General features: G+C 43.5%; 1 protein-coding gene across 2 annotated transcripts in view; it reads right to left on the bottom strand.

Annotated features, from left to right (window-relative positions):
• Positions 1-20599, bottom strand: part of RNF144A (ring finger protein 144A) — a 99009-nt gene that overhangs the window by 16185 nt on the left and 62225 nt on the right. For both annotated transcript variants that reach the window (XM_073336079.2, XM_073336080.2), the window contains exons 3-4: positions 2465-2569; positions 2210-2270 (exon numbers count right to left, since the gene is read on the bottom strand). In XM_073336079.2, the coding sequence (XP_073192180.1) occupies positions 2210-2270; positions 2465-2569 (166 nt within the window). The remainder of the gene's footprint in view (positions 1-2209; positions 2271-2464; positions 2570-20599) is intronic.

Genomic DNA, 20599 nt, shown 5'->3' on the forward strand with positions numbered 1-20599 from the left:
GTGTAGAATGGTGCTATTACCTCCCATGACTTCCATGCTGTGCCTCTGTTAATGCAACCAAAAATTGCATTTGCTTTTTTTGCCACAGCATCCATCACATTATTGACTCATGTTGAGGTTGTGAACCACCACAACTCCCAGATCCTTGTCAGCAGTGCTGCTGCCAAGCTAGTTATTTCTCATTCTGTATTTCTGCATTTGCTTTTTCTTCTCTAAGTGCAGCACCTTACCTTTGTTGAATTTCATATATAGCCCAGTTCTCCAGTTTCTTAAGATCCCTTTGAATTTTAGCTTTACCCTTCAAAGTGTTTGCAACCCCTTTGTGTCATCTGCAAATTTGATCAGTATGCTCTCTATACCAACCTATTAATAAGGATGTGAAATAAGAATGGCCCCACAACCGATCCTTGTGGAACCCCACTTGAGACCTCTTTCCAATCTGACATCATTCCATTCATAGCTACTATTTGTTTGCAGTTGCTTAACCAAGTATGTATCCACTTAATGGCAGTTCTACCGAGCCCACATTTCTCCAGCTTCCTTATCAGAATGTCAGGTGGGACCATGTCAAAACCCTTGCTAAAGTCAAGGTATATTATGTCCATCGCATTCCCCCATTCACAAAACCAGATACGTTGTCAAAGGAGGAAATCAAGTTTGTTTGGCATGATGTGTTGTTATAAATCCATGCTGGCTGCTAGTGATCACCCTTTGATCCTCCAGGTATTTACACATTGAATGTTCTATACATTGTTCTAGTAGCTTCCCAGGTATCGAGGTCAGGCTGACTGGTCTATAGGTCCCCAGCGCCTCCTTTCCCCGCTTTTTAAAGATGGGCACTACGTTAGCCCTTCTCCAGGCTTCTGGGACCTTTCCTGTCATCCATGAGTTTGCAAATATTATTGCCAGTGGCTCTGAGATTCCTTCAGCTAATTCTGTCAGCACCCTGAGGTGAACAGCATCAGGCTCTGCTGATTTGAATTCATTCAGATTGGTCAGATGATCTCTGACCTGTTCTTTCCTTACCCTGATCTGCATCCCTTCCCCTTTATTGTCTATGATAATTTTGTTAGTCAAAGTTAGTGTTCACTTTTAACTTATGGATTAAAACTGTCCCTGAGAAGGGGAGGGGATATTTTAAATTTTATTGAACAAAATTATACTTATATAGTTAATGGAGCTTATTTCATATTTTGTAGGCATGTGAAGTTCTCACCCAACTGAATAGAAGTTTTTGTACAGCACCTAGCCCAAAGGGGCCCCATTTAAAGTTGATTGGTAGGCACTGCCATACTAAAGATGACAAATTAATAAATAAATAAAAATAATAGAAAAGAACATTATCTCGTTTTACCCCTTTCCTGGAGGCTGGTTTACTGGTAACTCAGGGCCTGATCCAAAGCCCACTGAATTCAGTGGAAACAGTCCCACTGAATTCAGTGGGTTTTGGATCAGTCGCTAAAAGAACCATAACCAAACATAAACCTCATTCTAAGTTCTCTCCCCTAGTGTTAGCAGGTCTCAAGATATTCCACCCAGACTCAAGTTCCCTTGCCTCCTAGAGTGCCACACAAACCCCTCATATTCAGATTAGAATCAACAAAAAGCACCTGTCACTATGCCTCACCAATAATTACCCTAGACCTGAAGAAAAGCTCTGTGTAGCTTGAAAGCTTCTCTCTTCCACCAACAGAATTTGGTCCAAAAAAAGATATTACCTCATCCACTCTGTCTCTCTGCTCCCCTGGGACTCAACACAGCTATAATACTGCAAACAATAATTATTTTGCAGGATTCCAGCACCCGAACTTGGATTGACTCCATAGAAGACCTGTGCATTTCTATGCAGGGTCCTAGGTACTGCCATCCTACCATTGGTGCTATATAAAGCATACAAGTGCATGCTGCCCAGAGAATTCCTCCTTTCAGTAACATATTAATATAATATGCAGCAGTTTTCTGTCTGCAACTCAGTTTCCATCACATGGTACATGGCAGCATGCACGTAATCGCAGGACCTGACAAAGGAAGAAACAATTTAAGCTTTCTTCCGCTCACAAATCATATAAGGCTCCAACACTACTGTATAAACACACACAGGACCACAATCTGATCTCTGTAACATGGATCAATCTGGGGGTAACACTATTCCCATATATTTGGGAGACAGCCATTTGTCTGGAGTAAAGGCTGATGTTTCATACTGTACCTCTTTCAAACTGTAGCTTCTTGTACCTTTGCATGATTTCTGATGCAACCATACACTCAATCTGTTAAAATAAAAAAAAGAGAAATTACAAACTAGAAACAGCAATAATCCAAGGCATTTCAAATGAATGGAGACCCAGCATTTTACCTTTATAAATGATTAAAACATATGCTGGCAATAAACAACAGCTGAAATATACCCTGAGCAAGACACGTCTGAATATACTGAAAGAACCCATGTGCAGTAAAAACATACCTCATTTTCTTGTAGATGACCTCGCTTTGGGCAGGAAGCATCAGGGCAACTAATTGCTGTTTCTAGACCTTCTTTGATCAAAAGTTCCACATACTGTTTCAGGCACTGTAAAAGAAGAGGGTGTAACTATTCTTCCAAATATAAATTATTCTGCATATCATTCATGCTTTGCCTTGCTCATCTGAAGATTTAAAATCACTTTGCAGAGGTGGGTAAATATTATTTCCCTTTTACAACTGGGGAAATAGACAAACATATTCAGAGACTTCCCAAGGTTATACAGTAAACTAAACAAGTGGCAGGAACTACATCTCCTGAAATCAATTTCCATGCTCTAGTCATTAGACAGCTTTGCCTCAATTAAAAATTACACAGTAAATAAGAGGCAAGTAAAATGGAATGTTAGGAAAATAAAAGATAAAATTAGATTAACCAGTCTTCATAAATCCCTCAGATTTATATCACCAGAAACCATAACAGTTTAGTAAGCAGTAGCTACCCATTAAAAGTCATCTGTCACATACAACAGAATGGGAAAGGTTATGTGGCTTATTTCCCATTCCACAGAAAATAACTAACTGAACTTCTTGGTGAGGATATATTTCATTCTCAATGTGAAGGAAGAACGCACAAATGAGGACTCAAAAAAGAATGTCCTGCATAATAAAACAATTATAAATTAATAAATAATAATAATTATGCATATATATAGTATTCTTCATCCCAAAGGATCCCACTGAGCTTCAGAGAAAGCAGAATTGAAAATATGGTCTCTAAAAGTGTGGCATACGGCAAAACACACAACAGCTGGAGGGAGGAAAGGTGTTCTGGCTAAGGGCAAACCTCTTCGCTTATGAAAAGAGCCACACAGGGATCAGATTAAGCCAATACCATGTGCTATAGTGGCTTTTCTCTTTGCCCTTAGCCAGTCTTACTTCCCCTCAGCTGCCATCTTGCCCTGGCTCTCTCCTCAGCTCCCCTCCTACCAGCTGCCACCCTCTTGATTTATAATGTCAGCACCATAGGCCAGCACCATATGCCAAATGCCAGCACTATAATCCATCCCTCTCCAGTCCTAGGCAATGGAAACAAAATACCAGAACTACAAATAGCACTTTAGTCCCGCCACCCCTCAACTGACAGAAGCATCCTAAGCATCAACACCTAATGACATCTCACTTTTACTTATTTACTTCACCTCAAATCACTGAGTATTTTCAGTGAAATGGTAAGTATCTGAGAAGCCGGAGGAAATCAGCTAACCCACCAGAAATAACGTGAGTCATGTGGACTTGTGTTATGCTTAGAAATACAATACCAACTGAAACCTCCCTCTCTGCTCTACAGGGGAGAATCAGAAGTAAATAAATAAATAAAACTTTAAAGAACTCTCAATTGGCTTTCTACTGAAATAACAAGTGGTGAACAATTTCTCCCGTCTTAATTGTACCATCACATATAATGCACCCAGTAACGGCAGAGATCCACATTTATATTCTGCTCCTTCAGTCTTCCCTATGCACACTGTGCATTCTTTAAGCCTGTCTGCATGGCTCCTTTGTGAGGATTTGTTCTTCATCCCACACTGATATTTTGGCTTTCCCCTCTTGCATTTTGACTATGGCAAAATCCTCGCTTTCTCCCAACATCATACTTTCAACTACTGCAGTGAGTTACTCCATTGGTGGCAATATAGCTCTTTATATCCCAACAAATTATTTTGTCAGATTCCCCATTATGAGGTGCGGTTTTTTTTGTTTTTTTTCCAGGAGAAACAATATCTCAGCTTCTTGAAGAAAAATAGAAAGAAACTGAATAGCTGATACTTTTAAAAGTTACCGTTGCTGTGGAAACAGTAACTCTGCATCTTTGCAGAAAGTATATTAAGGCCCATCTCCTTGCCTTTGTCAGAACAAAAGCAACGAAGACAGGGATTCACTGCAGGAAATGCTTGGCTCCTGGAATATTTCTGATCTACAGTCTCCTGCTCGGCTGGGGCTGCTGGGAGTATGGCTGGCAACTACCACAGACAGCTGAAATCTGTGAGACCAGGGCCCTGGACTGTGGATCTCAGCACCACCAGTGGCAGGGGTATCAGTCCTACAAGGGTGCCATTGTCGGCTCTTCTCACCCCCCCCCATCTGTAAATGGAGAGTGTGGATTCAGATGAAACAGCATATATATTTAATGACAACGCTTAACACTTAAAAGAACAGTTTTTGAGCTCAGTGCGCTTTACCATCATTAATGATTAATTTGGCAATTCTCTTCACCACCCTGTTTGGGACCTTTGCCAAAGCCAGTCAAACATATGTTCCCCTTTTCTAACATCTTCTAGGGAAGGGAGAAGCTCATCCCTGCCTTGCCCAATACTCAGGGCCTTCTCTATCCACTAACTTATCATTGAGCTTCACATACTCTTAATACCAACCAAGCCAAAATGTGCTTCTCCTGCTACATCTGCTTAGGAACCCAGCTTCTGCCTTGAAGCCAGTAAGTGTCAGGCAGAATCTGTCCCAGGTCCTGTCCCGTAAGGGTTTTATTTCAGGCGAGGCTCTTTCTGGCTGTTCAAAATTCCCTTTTCCATATAACAGAGGCTCCTGGGGCTGAAGCAGCAGCAGTGTAAGCTCCCTCCTCTTGGGTGGATCTCTCCTCCCCACACTGCCTGGAAGTGAATGCATGAAGTGGCGCCAGCATTAGAAAACCAAAACTGGTAGCACTGTTAGAAATTCCACATTGCATCAGCAGATCACCATGTCCACCCAGAGAATGAAATACAAAACAGATTATGTGCCCAGTTCACAATCCAGAGCTCAGTAACTAACCTTGATGCTATCCCTTTTAAACCATCCCAGTAAAATTACTGTAGGATTTTCCTCCTGTTAAACCTTTTGTAAGATTATTCCTAGAAGAACAAAGGGGCAAAGTGATTAAAAAAAACAACCCCATCCATGAATTGCTATTTGAGTGGCAATCACTGAAAATGACCTGTAAAACGATCAGTGCTGTGTAACAAATCTCCTAGGAGGGAAGGGGAATTGAGATTAGTTGCCTAGTGGCTGGAATGGGTGAGAGAAAGTGGCAAAGGCATCTGTCTGCTATATACAGGCTCTTGTGAATACCAACATGTTAAGCAGCATTTTTATTTTCCTTGTAACGAGACTAAGAAGAATCATTTGTATCTAAAAAAAACAATTTCCACTGAATTAACTTGGTCATGTGTCCTTACTAACAATACTTAAAACTTGTAAATAAACAAACAAAATTTAAACAAAATATCATTGCAGCTGCATTAAACTTGGCAACTGTGAACTGATTATACAAACATTAATTCTTTAGTCTCAGTTGAGCAGTATCTGAGGGGATGGAAGTCCTGCTCAGAGAAGTTCTTCATAACTCAAGATACCTTTGTTTCTCAGCAAGGGAGAGTAAAGCAGCCAGAGTGTACTGGCCAGTTTCCCCCAGATCCTGACTTCCACATTCCCCGACACATGTGCACACACTACCATTTTCCCTGCCTTTTCCATTCCCTTCTGTCCTCCCCTCCCTTCTCCCCACACAACTGGCCGATTCACCCATACGAGCCGAGGCACTGAAGACTGTTCAAGTAATGACAAATAATAAATCCTCCGGTCCCAATCCCATTCCAACCTAGGTTTTCCAAAGTGGAGGAAATCTCATTCACAGGTTCTTTGAATTTTTCTCACATATCTGGCTTCAAGATGAAAGATTCCAACATTGTCACCATTCATAAAAATCTTGAAGAGCGACTATGATAACTACTGCAGTATCTCTTTGCTTTCTGTGGCCCGCAAGATTCTTGTACAGATCCTCTTGAACCAACTCCCCAGGGCTGCTCCTAGCTATTCTGGGGCCCTACGCAGCCCCTGCACGGGGGTGGTGGGGGAAGAACGGGACAGGGGCTCGCCCCAGGCCTCCGTGGGGAGGGAGGGGGGCTGGCTTGGGGGACAGGGGGGAACCGCTCCCCAGCACTCACTGGTGGCGCAGCTGGGGCCGGGTCGCTGTACTTCCTGCCACTGGTGAGTGCAGTCCCTGCCCTGCTGCACTCCTCAGCAGCAGGAAGGGGTGGGGCTGGGGTGGAGCAGGGCAGGGGTCATGGGGAAGAAGCAGAGCAGCTGCGTACTTACATTCTGTATTAAACTCCAGCAATCGTAAGTGCAGAAGGCAGATGAAACACTTCAAAGGCACTCAAACAAAATCTGTGCAAAACAAACATTTCTTTGAGCAACTGGCGATTGATGGTACTGCATGGCACCAAACCATAAGACTGGGTATCCGTGACTTTGAGAAGGATTACCTGGAGCAGCTGGAAGCACAGTGCCAGGCATGGAAACAACTAAGCGATCAATACAACTAGGCAAATGGCTCTGTGGCCAGTTCAGTGAAGGCTGTTCTTCCCAAACTGGGCTGTGGAGTCATGTGAAGACCCATTAGTACAAACTATGATAGCTGTCGAATCCTCAAAAAAACTCGAGGTGACCGTCATCATCCCCACACATCTGTTTTCCCCTTCCCTGGTCTAACAAATTTCCTTACACACCACTCTTTCCCTTTCCTCCAGGCTGCTGTCTGGAAGAATTCTTGTTTCATGCAATGGTCCAGGAATTTGCATATAATGGATTTTGTAGGAATGCTGCTATCCTTTGATTTCTTGTTTTAAGAGGAGCCTGTCTGCTGTTAGGAGCATTGTTTCTTGAAGAAGCTCCCTTAGTTCAGCCATACACATGGTTGCAGGATGGGGAGGAAGCTGTCTCCTCTGTTTTCACAGCTGCTGGGGGAACTGCTCTCATCACTGCCCGGTGTCTACTAGCCCACCCCGATTCTGGGGATAAACTGAGGGGCTTTTCAGAATGGCGGGGGGAGGGGCAGTTTTATCCTCAAGGGCTGCACATTTGCAAACCAACGTGCAAACCAACTTGTCCTAATGTTACTTAAAAGCAGATTTCATCATATTAACAGAATGAATGCCCTTCAAAGGTGCTTCACATTGGCCTCCAGCTCCAGTGAAGTACAACATCAACTGTCAGACATGGCCTGGTAACCCCCAAATAGTTGGGACAAAAGAATCACTGCATTCTTAGGTCAGTTTGGACGGTTATGTACCTTCAGATTTAGATTAGCATGATACAGTACAATGTACACAAAGAAATTACCATAGAAATAGCCCCTGTGTGAGTTTTGAAAGACTGACTCCTACCAGAGCCTTATTGAAGTGGGGTGATCTCTGGGGTAAATGAATGACCATGTGTATAGGTTCTTTTATTGTTTTAATATGTTTTCTCGGTAATGCATTCAGCATACGAATAAATGTGTTTGCTTAAGAAAAACTGTAACCTTATAACTGCGGGTAATTACACTGTTTATAACCTCTGAGGAGAAAGCAAAGCAGACCTATTTAAGCAGTCTGACTTGCTGGGGAACTCACAATCTGGCCAGAGAACTATGCAGCCTGGAAAAACATCAGTCACATGTCTCTGACCAAGAGAGGTGATGGCTGAAGAGCACAGAGCCTAGAATGGGTGCCATGGCTGGACCACAAGGGAGAAATACAGGCACAGTAGCCCTTAATATTGATATCAAGTAAATAATTTAATTTCCACAATTTTAAATATATATGTGATGGCGTGTATATACCCACACAGGCCCTGAAGGGGTCAGCGTGGGCCTGAGAGGCCAGTTAGGGAACCTGGCTGCACCCGGATGAAAAGCCAGGCCTAACTGAACAAAAGCCCAGATGGGCAGGAGTAGGCTGGATTATACAGCCAGGAAGATTGCAGCAGAAAGAGGCTGCAGGGAGAGAATCTGGGAGCAGAGAAGAGGGAAGGAGAAAGCCCACGAGGGAGAATAAGCCCTGGGAGTCTAGTTCTGAAAGAATGGTCAACCGCAGAGAGTTGTTGAAGAAAGGGAGTCTGAGGAAGCTGAAGAAGCCCAGGAAAACACCAGTAAGGAACAGGACTTTGCAGACCTGGGCTGCTTTTTATAGGGTCCCTGCTGGGCTGGAACCCAGTGTAGAGGATGGGTCTGGGTTCCCCTACCAGCCACTGGGAAGTGGCACAGGCTCACTGGAGACAGTAACCAAACTGGTTACCCCAGAAAGGGATAACTATATATAGTGACCTGGCTGGAGGGCTGAGTCACAAAGAGGGAGGCCTCAGTTGTGAAGAAAGAGATGGGTCACAGCTCAAGTAACTGATGGAAGAGAGCACCAGATAAAGCAAGAGCTGATCCCCACAGCAGCCTCAAGGAGGAACCACCTGCTGTGAGTGAATGCCATCACACATATACCTAAAGTTACAGAGATGCTTAACTGCTTTCCTGAATCAGGGCCTATGGAAATTAGTGAGCCTATACTAACATGGGCAAAGTAAGAAGAACCAAAGCAGAAACAGGAAGGAAAGTTCAGACAAGACACTGAGAAATGTTTTAAGTAAGGGTGATTAATCACTCAAACTAATTGCAAATTCTCTATTATCTGGAGTCTTTAAAGCAAGACTGGATATCTTTCTAAATATATATATTTATATCTAATTCAACCAGAGCTTGTTGGGCTAGATGCAGGAATTACTAGTTGACATTTAAAGTTCTATGTTATGAAGGAGGTCAAACTAGATAACCATAATAGTCCCTTTTGGCCTTAAATTCTGTAAAAGAATGAAATTTGTGATGTCCTGCATCTCAGAGCAGTTTACATTTGGTTTGTTATAGCTCCCAATCTACATTCTGAGTCACGTGTAGCTCTTCTGGTGAAAGGATACTAGCAGCTGCTCAAGTGCTACAGTGATGGGGTTAGACAGATAGAGATGGAAGTAATAGATGCACAATGTTATCTTATTTTTTGCAGTAGTTACATTTTACAAAGTTGTGTGGTTTTGCTATGAAAGATCACCTTCTGCTTTAAAACACTACCATTCTGTTTATTTTTGTTGCATATCCTCACACATAAAATAAGAGAAAAATAATTTGGGGAGAAGAAATTCCTTTCTAAGGAAGACTCAGCAATGCTGTATTTATGCCCTTGCTGCTGCACATAGTTCGATATCCTAGGTAACATTAATCATCATATCAGACTGACAGTTTCAATTTCGCAGCCAGCTTAGCAGATGAAATGGTTAAACTGGTAGACAGTTTTACCTATAGCTCTAGCAAGCCAGGTAACCTCCCAGTGTCTGGCTTTTGACTATACAGCAGAGCTGGGACATGGTATGCAATGTATTCCAAAAGCAAAATACAAAAAGGTAACTTTGCTGTTTTTAAGCTTCTTTCCCATCTAATAGTCTGTGTGGCTTTACTGTGTAAAAGGGCTAGCAGCAAGGCTACCAGCATGATCGCTGCTCTGTAATCACTGGAAGAGAAGGTGCTTAATAACCGTGAGAAGCTCCAGTATACACCCTTCCCCCATCACTGCTTCTCCAGAGTGCAAGATGCTCTGTGGCATCTACAAATCTTGTTACATTTCTTCTTAGCACCACACTAATCCTACTTGGCTGACAAGCAATTTACTACACAACATCTATGCACATTTAATCATGGAGAGATTTGTACAAGGCAACTGAAGTGACTGTGGGAGGGATTCCTCCTTAAAACAGCAGTGATTGACCATGTCTATTAACAAGTCAAGCAATATATTACTGCATCCATTCCCATAGATCACCTAGATACCATGGTGACAGATGTGCACTAGACAGATCTTTATTCCAGTTATCCTTTTTGAAAATAGTCATTTTTATAGACCTGTTCTTTGAAACAAAACTCTGTATTAAGGCTAAAGGGGATGAGGTTGGAAGCCATGACACCCCTCCAGTGTGCATGCGGCTGTCTGCGTGCTTCTCCATCCATCTTTTGTTGGATCCAGCACAAAGCTGGTGGGATGGTATGGACTCCAGCATATGGTGCAGATGGCAAAGCCACCTGAGCTGACACAGAGTCACTTGGGAAGACACTGGAGGCGAGATGATCCAGTGCCTGACATCCTCATTTGTGACGTGATGACACCACCATTTGCCTTCAATACATCATTGCTGTTTCACGTTGAAAGCATCCAGCACTGTGTCTCTGTGGAGGCCCCGATTTCAGAGCAATATAAAAGGACAGAAGCCACTGCTGTTTGACAGGTACGCATCTTAGTCTGAGTTAATATGTGGCACTGAAACCACAGAGGACACCATCAAAGAGCATGCATAAACCCATAGTCTTGCTGATTCCATGTTTCATGTCAGCAAGGCAACCTCCCTCCTGGGTGACAATGGAGCCACGATACTCAAATGAGTGGACAAGTTATGCTGGCTGCCATAAACCAGCACTACAGGTCCCTCAGTACTGAGTGGTCTGCTTGGAGGAGGAGCTCCAGTGGAGATAGGTGCGCACAATTCCAGCTTCAAAGACACAAAATGGTACAAAAAGTGGGTGGCACCAACCAGGGAGCAGATGTGGTCACAGCTCTTTGGGACACATTGATTCAGTGCATCCGCTGAGCAGCTTTAGCCAGCAGGACTTGTATGAAACCTTGGCCATAACTTAACACTACCCCACAACTAGTGGAACCAAGGGAAGTGAAGTGGCCACCAGGTCTCCAGTTGTTCAAATTCACCGATTTAAAAAAACCCAGTACAGGGGCAGAGCTATCAATATAGTCCATGGACTGTACTAGTAAGAACTTCCCAAGCTCTTCCATTATCCAGGGGTTTTTAGCCAGCAGATCCAAATAGTCATAGACCCCACTAGTCACGTGTAGGGCCCTACCAAATTCACAGCCAAGAAAAAAGCATCACGGACCAAGAAATCTGGTCTCCCACTGTGAAATCTGTTTTTTTGTGTGCTTTTACTATATACCATACAGATTTCACGGTGGACACCAGCGTTTCTCAGATTGGGGGTCCTGACCCAAAAGGGAGTTGCAGTGGGGTCACGGTATTGCCACCCTTCTGTGCTGCCTTCAGAGCTGGGTGGCTGGAGAGTGGCAGCTGCTGGCCGGGCACCCAGTTCTGCAGGCAGCCGTGCAGAAGTAAAGGTGGCAATACCATGCCATGCTAGCCTTACTTCTGCACTGCTGCTGCTGCTAGTGGCTCTGTCTTCAGAGCTGGGCTTCTGGCCGTAGCTGCCACTCTCCAGCTGCCCAGCTCTGAAGGCAGCGCTGCCGCCAGCAGCAGTGCAGAAGTAAGGGTAGTAGCATTGCAACCCCCCCTACAATAACCTTGAACCCCCTCACCCCCAACTCCTTTTTGGGTCAGGACCCCTACAATTACAACACCATGACATTTCAGATTTTAATAGCCAAAATCATGAAATTTACTATTTTTGAAGTCCCATGACTGTGAAATTGAACAAAATGGACCATGAATTGGGTGGGACCCTAGTCATGTGCCTGCTCTTTTTCCCCACTGATGCAGCAAACACCCCCAGGGAATATCTGTGTGCGCTATCCAGAGAATAACAGTGTTCCTCTGTGCTGTGCCTTGCTACAACCTATTACCCTGGGCAGCACAACTGCCATTCTACTGCATTAAGGGATTTCTGCCCTAGTTTGAGCAGAGGGAGGTGGCCCTAAAACCATGGCTGTCAAAGTCATGTACAATCCTTCTTGCTCCATTGTCAAGGATGGGCTTGTGCAGAGAGAGATTTCTCCAAAGAGAAGCCCTGTTTGCTTCTACAGCATTAGACATGTAGTAGAGCTGAAGCTAAAAATCCTTTGAGACATTATAACTGATTGCTGTGGAAATCACTAGCATGCCAGTTTAGGACCAACAGGCAGGAACTAAATAAGCTCAAAAACAAGAGCCTGTTTCCAGTCAAATATCTCCAGAAGAGGAAGGGAAACACTGCGCTTGGAACGTCTAACTGATCTATATGTAAGACTAACACCCTCAGGATTCACCTTGATTGTAATGCTTGTAAGAAATCAGCCAGTTTATAATGGCTGGAGGAGTAGATGGGGATATTTGTCATTGTATGTACTTATAATTATCAGGACAGAAGTTGTAAGTGAATCTATGTATACAAAAATTCTACATATTTGATTTTCACCCCTCACCTCCACCCTTGTAACTCACTTGTTTTCTCAGAAGATGAGCACACAGACCATATTTCCTTGGGTGTCTGCACTGTGCACAGTACCGTGAGGCCAAGGTCCTGACCGTAATAATGGAAAATAGATAATACTCTGGAACATACTCCAAATCAGTTCTAAATAAAGTGCTTTTCAGCATTCCCCATAATGTATTATTGGGTCACTACAGATAGTCTGTCCACACAGAGTCAGTGGTGCATTACAACCTACCTTGCCAGATTCCACCAACATTTTGGGCCTTGGTATCTAGGCACCTTCTCCATCTGTACAAAGACAACATACAACAGCTGTGTGATGTGTTTCTTTCTGGTCACACTGTGTTATGATTGGAGAGAAAATACTATGAACCAGGGTGCCTATCCTTTATGGTCATGCTCTGGCAACAAATAGCTGTGAAGTGGGCCCTCTGCTGTCACACTCTCACTGCTGGGTCCCATTTCCAAATGCAAGTTCCAGACATATTTATCTACATTTTCAAATTAACTTCAGGAAGCCTCCCTGCTCCCAACCCCAATTAATCCCCAGCCCTTCCCCCCGCATTGCTAACCCCATTGCTCCCTCCATCCTACCAACAACTCCATTGCAAGTCCCACTAACATCGCCACTGACAGCCCCTTGTCCTCCACACTGATACTCCACTCAGTTTCCTCCCACCCCGTGCCTTGTATTCCAAAGAACACACAGCGAGGCGAGCAGAGTTGCCACTCGCCTCCTCTCCCCCACTCAAGGCTATAATAAGCTCAGCCATAGGCGGCATTTGGGGAGGCAGGGCCGCAATTATACCCAGGGAAGGGGAAAAAGATGTTTGCTCTCAGCAGGGTGTTTGAAGTAGAATAGAAGAGCATGGGCCCATTCCCTCCCCAGTCCCTCTCCTGCTGCACCCAAAAGCCTGGGGGGAACAGGGCATGACCCCCTCCCAACCCCCTGCCACATGCAACTAATACTCAACCCCACCCCTGCTGCACTGGGTGAGTCAGATTGTTCCCCCTCCCTGAACTCCCATTCTCTCCCTGCTACAGCCAAGGCCTTGGGGAGAATGACCCCATCCCTGACTTACTGACCAGTCCCAGTTCACTCACCTCGTGCTGCCTAGGCTCTCACACACCACCACATTCCCACACTTCAGATCTATCCCCCCACCCTGCCATTAGCCGGCAAGCCCCACACTCCCACTGGCAAAAGCAGAAGCTGAGCAGAAGTTAACTACATTACCCACAAACTTGTGTGTTGCACGAACATGCGTCAGTTTCTCTCACTGACTTGCATGTCTGGATGACATGTATGGTTCTGGATAGTATAGTTTTTCTGCGGGAGATAACATTATTAAATCAGGAGTCAGGAAACTGAAGTCTCCCTGACATATTGGGAGACTTGGTCAGGCTGGTTCTAGATCCCTGTGAATCATGCTTTAGCCCTCTTCTGAAAATTGTCGTCAATCAGAATTATGACATGAGACTGCCACAAACTCATTAACAACACTGCTCAGTACTGTGAATCACCACCAACAGTATTTTCAAGCCAGAATCCAAGGCCACTGTCAAGGTTCCTTCCCCACTCTGAACTCTAGGGTACAGATGTGGGGACCTGCATGAAAACCCCCTAAACTTATTTTTACCAGTTTAGGTTAAAACTTCCCCAAGGTACAAACTATTTTCCTTTTTCCCTTGGACTTTATTGCTGCCACCACCAAGCGTCTAACAGATATATAACCGGGAAAGAGCCCGCGTGGAAAAGTCTTTCCCCCAAAAATCCTCCCCAAACCCTACACCCCCTTTCCTGGGGAAGGCTTGATAAAAATCCTCAACAGTTTGCATAGGTGAACACAGACCCAAACCCTTGGATCTTAAGAACAATGAAAAAGCAATCAGGTTCTTAAAAGAAGAATTTTAATAGAAGAAAAAGTAAAAGTATCACCTCTGTAAAATCAGGATGGTAAAAACCTTACAGGGTAATTAGATTCAAAACATAGAGAATCCCTCTAGGCAAAACCTTAAGTTACAAGAAGACACAAAAACAGGAATATCCATTCCATTCAGCACAGCTTATTTTCTCAGCCATTTAAACAAACAGAATTTAACGCATATCTAGCTAGGTTACTTACTAAGTTCTAAGACTGCATTCCTTTCTGTTCTCGGCAAAAGCCTCACACAGACCAAGAGAACCTTTGTTTCTCCCCCCCTCCAGCTTTGAAAGTATCTTGTCTCCTCATTGGTCATTTTGGACAGGTGCCAGCGAGGTTATCCTAGCTTCTTAACCCTTTACAGGTGAAAGGGTTTTTCCTCTGGCCAGGAGGGATTTTAAAGGTGTTTACCCTTCCCTTAACATTTATGACAGCCACAGTAGCAATTCATTAGCGGCTCTTATATTTACTTTTTCAGCACTTCTATTATAAAAAAGGGAAGAAAACTGCAACCTTTCCAAAGCAATAGTCAATAAAAGGGTTTGAGGCTTTTGTTGAAGAAAATATATATAATAGTTCAAGAGGAAGGCTAACAATTTTATTTTGATTCATATAAACTACATTTAATCTTTAAACTAAATGTTTTAGTCTGTTTTCAAGAACCCCATATGTAGGAAGGAATTCTAAAACCCTCGTTATGCAAACAGAATACATATTCATAGATTCATAGATATTAAGGTCAGAAGGGACCATTATGATCATCTAGCCTGACCTCCTGCACAACACAGGCATATTCTCTTACGAAGCAGTTTGAGAAAGATTTCTTGTGACAGAATAGGATGAATGCTCTAGGTGTTGGAGAAGTGTATAACTGCAGGAAATGACTGGCCTTCACTTTACATATTCCAACCCACAGATAACAACCCACTAGTTTTCATGACATCCAAATGATGAAGATAAGTATTAACCTCATTTTGCAATATGATAGCAAAGAGTCAGGTGACTGGACGAAGACCTGACAGCAAGTCAGGAGTCCACGATTCCCAGCTGCAAGTTCATTCCTCTAGGACTAGGCTACTTCATTATTAATTATTATTATTGTTATTATTATTATTATTGTGGTAGCACCTCAGAGCCCCCCGTCGTGGATCAGGAACTGGTTGTGCTAGACACTGTACAAACACAACTCCACTGCTACAAGTCTGCTTTATTCATCTTGCCTAAAGAGTGTTTGTATTTGTTTAGTTAAAGGGCTCCATGCATCACAATGGAATAGTGAAGAGCAATTCTGAGTTAATACAAACAAAAGGTTTGTTGAAAAAAGGTCCAATGACTGTGAGAAGCAAGTTCTGGTATTTTGCCAAGAGCTGGTGGGGATGGGGGAACAACATTCCTGTTAAAAAGTTACTAATTCTTGTGAATATTCACAAGGAAAAATCTTTTTTAAAACCCCACACTTTAAAATGATCAGGATAACTCCTTTCAGTGGGTGAAGAGCCCTGCTTTGGAACAGTGCTGACTCACAGCAGGGAGATGTCTCCCGAAGGCAGGTTTCCCCCAGCAACCAGAGATAAACCAGTGCCTAACTGGGAAGGAAGCCAACCTTACCTGTTCACTTCCACACTATTTTTGTTCAGTCTGCATCCCCCTGCATCCCCACCGGGGGGGGGGGGGGGGAGAAGAGAAGAAGAGAAGAGCTGTATCTTTGGAATGGGGGAGAACAAGATACTCAAGTCTCTCTCTTTTGCCTGTCTCCCAACTCAAGACCTAAGCAGTTCTGAGTGCTCTGAGCCAATCATGACAGCAGAGGAAAGTGACCACTGCCAGCTATCAGAAGATCAAGAAAGCTAGGTATAGGAAGGAAGGGGAGACCCTACCATTAACAAGGTAAGTATCTTTAAACTGCAACAACAAAAAAGGGTCTAAATAAAGCAATGACCTGAATTACTCAGGCAGCTGGTGGAACCAGGAAAGCCAAAAGGGAGGCAGATTGTACTCTTGGTAAAAGGGGCCCAGTAATAGCTGGTGAAGACTATCCACATGTAGGGCAGAGTGAAAGACTGTTTCATATGGTTCTGTCTAGTCGACTGAGAAATCAACAAAGAAAGAGAGAGTCTAACATTCCTAAAAGATTAGTGAGATCTGCAGGATAAGGGCTGTGGTCGACATCTGCATTCCTCAGGGCCAAAGGAGCTGTCCACAAGGGTGAAGCTCAGTGCAGAAGGCAGAACTTTCTGGGATGTTGTCCAAGGCAGTGGAACAAACTCTTGCAGGGTCTAAGCACCACCTCAAACTTCACCATTTTCTGTTGCAAATGCCACACATGCTTCTTTGACCTTGTCCTTGCTGCTATAAAAAGATAGCACAGTGTATAAAAGATGGATTTCATTTAAAAAAAAGTTTCCCACACATCTGCCCCATGGGGAGATAAAGGAAGAAAACTAACATCTGTGACTTGTGGTTCTATGTCACAAAAGGCTCCTCTCAGGGGTGAAAGTAACTTAAAGGACTTACCAGTATGCCAGAGTCCTGAGTGGGGGCATGGCCTCAACCAGAAGAGGCGGTTTAAAGGCCCCAGGGAGCTGGCAGCCCCGGAACTCAAGGGTGAATTAAAGGGCCCGGGGCTCCGGCCGCCACAGAGCTCCGGGCCCTTTAAATCCCTGCTGGAGTCCAGCTGCCAGAGCCCCGGGGCTCTGGCAGCCGGGCTCAGGCGGGCATTTAAAGGGCCCGGTGCTCCGGCCACTGCGGGGAGCCTGGAGCCCCAGGCCCTTTAAATCCCTGCCGGAGCCCTGCCGCCGCTACCCGTAGCAGCGGCAGGACTCTGGCGGCGCTTTGAAGGGCCCAGGGCTCCCTGCAGTAGCAGGAGCACCGGGCCCTTTAAATCTCCCCCTGAGCCTGGCTCTGGCAGCCGGACTCCAGCGGTGCTTAAAGGGCCCGGGGGTCCTGCCACTCCAGTGGCAGGAGCGCTGGGCCCTTTAAATCACGGCCGGGGAAGCCGGTCCGGTTCGGTCTGGCGTACTGGCTCTTGACGGTATTGGCTTACTTTCACCTCTGGCTCCTCTGGAAAACACTCAAGATTTCGTGATGATGGGCACAGTCGAAGAACAGAAAAGTTTTAAACAATGGGAAAACCAGTGGGAGCTTTGCCCAAGGGTTTGTCTTGAGGAGTATGAAAGGTGTTATTTAGAACACGTTAGCTAGCACATTCTAAACCTCGAGCGTAGAGGAGGCAATTGTATTTTAGCATGTGCTAAGTTGGTTGAGTTGAAGCCTAGGCCCCGCCAGGGATGTTAGCTTTACCAGTTGGTAGGTTCTAAAATTACAACTGGCCTTGACTACATTACGGATGAATCCTGGCCCTACTGAAGTCTATGGGAGTTCTGCCTTTTACTTCAACTGGGCCAATATTTCAGTCCAGAAGTTTAGAACATGCTAGCCAACCCATTCTGTTATCCAGTCAAGCCAAAGCTTGACAAAGGACTAAGTAATGACTGAAAGGTTTTGGCCTACAATCAAACCAAACAAAAGTTTTGCATGTGAATATTCTTAGAGCAAAAATTTGAGGCCCTTGATCCACTATGATCCCAAACAAAGTAGGATTATGGTACTCATAAGAACAGTGTTTAGGTGCTAGTTTTAAAAGGAAAATGTATGGATTTATTTTTCCATCTATAGGTGACTATTAATTGAACCACCACATATTCCAAAATAGGATTGTACATTGCATTGAAGACTTAGTACTGTATGAGCAGTCTGCTGTTCACTAACTTTCACTGGTGAAGGTGATTAATAAAAAAAGACAGTACAATGACTTTAAAAATCTGTAGTTTGAATATGGATACCAACATAAATGCAATTTATCTTTAAAAATGATAATAGTTTAGACACAGTTTGGCTTCCACGAGGACAAAGATAATAGCTTTTCCTGTGACCAAAACTCAAAAGGATATTAACAGCAGGTAGTTTATTTTCCTCCCCTGTTCCTTAGATTTTTGTAACTGTAGTACACTACACAGCAGTTGAAATATTCCCAATGGATTTCACTGTGTACACAAAATTTAGAGAGAGCTCACAGTCATTCTATGTGCATTAACAATCACACTGATAAAACCCACAATGGAGTACTGTAAAAACAATTACAATTGGCTAAATATAATACGATGGGAAATTGTAGTGTCTTTGCCACTCCTCTGCTGATAAGGCATAATCTGTTCCATTCAATTCATTGGCAAGTCAGCCAGTATGCAAAAGGAAACAATACCCGCATTTTATCTTTCCAAATAGCAATGTTGTGCTATTGTGTTAACGTTGGGAGGAGATAATCCTTCATGAGATTCTGACACCAGCACTTCTGGGGTCATACAAGGGGCAAAGATTCCTCAACACTATAATATTTCTGTCTGTGCAAATCTGCACATTGATCTAAGTTCTGCATCCATTCTGATGGTACCGCACTGAAAGATTGCTCTGAGAGTAAAATATTCCTGCTCTCTTTCTCTATATACACTAGTTTAGAAAGTGACTTTAGAACTAACACAGAGAAAATCATCATAAAAGTACCATTCACATTTTTTATCCAATGTGCTGCGATATTTTTTTTCATTTTTATTCTGTATTTCCATCATACCACTTGGACAAAAACTTTGCATGCACTGGTCTGTCAAGAGCTTAAACACATACTGAGTTAAACATTTTGCTGGTGTATTTTCACTGATACTGGAGAGGTTGTACAATGGATTAGCTGATCCAGTGTATTTAGGGCCTAATCCAAAGACTGATGAAGTCACTGGAAGCCTTTCCACTGATTTCAATAGGTTTAGGATTTGGCCCTTAGTAAAATCAATTGCAGTCTTCAGTGTAATTTGTTAAACTGTAAATGCTTTGGGGCAGGGACTGAGGCCTTGTGTTTAAGGCATTCATGAATTCTCGGTAGAATTCCCAGCTCTGCCACTGACTTCCTGGGGAAGTCAGTCTGTCTCAATACCCCAAAAGTACAAGGGGGATAATAATATTTCCCTGTATCACAGGGAGATTGCAAGAATAAATGCATTCATTTTTCTGAGTTCCTCAAACACTACTGCGCTGAAGGCCTTGTAAGTACCAAGACAGAAAGACTGTTTAGGTTTTTGTGTAATTCGCCATGTTGAGCAGACTATTGAGGATAAACAAATACTAATTCTAAAAACTGATTAATGTACCTGATTGAATTAGAGACACTAAGTTAATGTCTCTGTGTTAAGTTTACTTAACCTGTTACTAGGGCACAGTTTATCAGCACTTCCTAATGATTTATCTAGAAATAGAAAGCAACAATGATATTCTACCAGGAAGAATGGAAGAAGTGAGCAACAGTAGGGAAAATGTCAGGGAACCATACCTGGTGCAGCAGTTCTCCTCTGGGCTACCATTTGGAAGTTACAGTGAAATGAAACTAAAATATCCAGCAGCTGATTTAAGGAATAAAGATGTGCAAAACTTAGCTCTGAATATAAAAAACTATCCTATGGACAACACAGACTGGCGTTGCATGAAATTATTTCATACCCTTCTGCATACTTGACCAATCACTCCCTACACAAAGGCATATTGAAGCAATTCTTATTTTTAACTGAAGGGGCACAGTATTTGTCCCAGGCCTCACATTCAATTTTTTTTCCCCCAATTCAAAATCATGGAATTATATTAAGAAGGACTTGAAGAAGGAAGTGACATAGAGAAGAGAAAATGCATTCACTAAACTCAACATCATATGGAAATAAAAGATTCACAGCACCAGAACAAAACTGAAAATTTTCAACTCAAACATAATCTCAGTGCTAGTATACAACTACAAAAGCTACAGAAAACTGGAAGCCTTTGAAAATAAGTGCCTATTAAAGATTCTAGGCATTGGTTGGCAAGACCTCATCACCAACGAAGAGCTCCAAGGATCACCAACAAGTGGCTCATCTCCAGCAGAATCACAAGGAAGTGCTGGACATGTTTGGGGCATGCACTCCACATGCCAATCCACAGACACTCACATGAAGTCATCAAATGGAAACCAACTAGTGTGAGGAAACGAGGGCATCCAAGGGGTAACCTTAAGAAGAACCCTTAGTAGGGGCAGCAGAAACAGTTGATCTTAACAAAATAGAGCATGTAGAAGCAG

This window comes from Lepidochelys kempii, chromosome 3 (assembly GCF_965140285.1).
Source record: "Lepidochelys kempii isolate rLepKem1 chromosome 3, rLepKem1.hap1, whole genome shotgun sequence".
Taxonomy (NCBI): Eukaryota; Metazoa; Chordata; order Testudines; family Cheloniidae; genus Lepidochelys; species Lepidochelys kempii.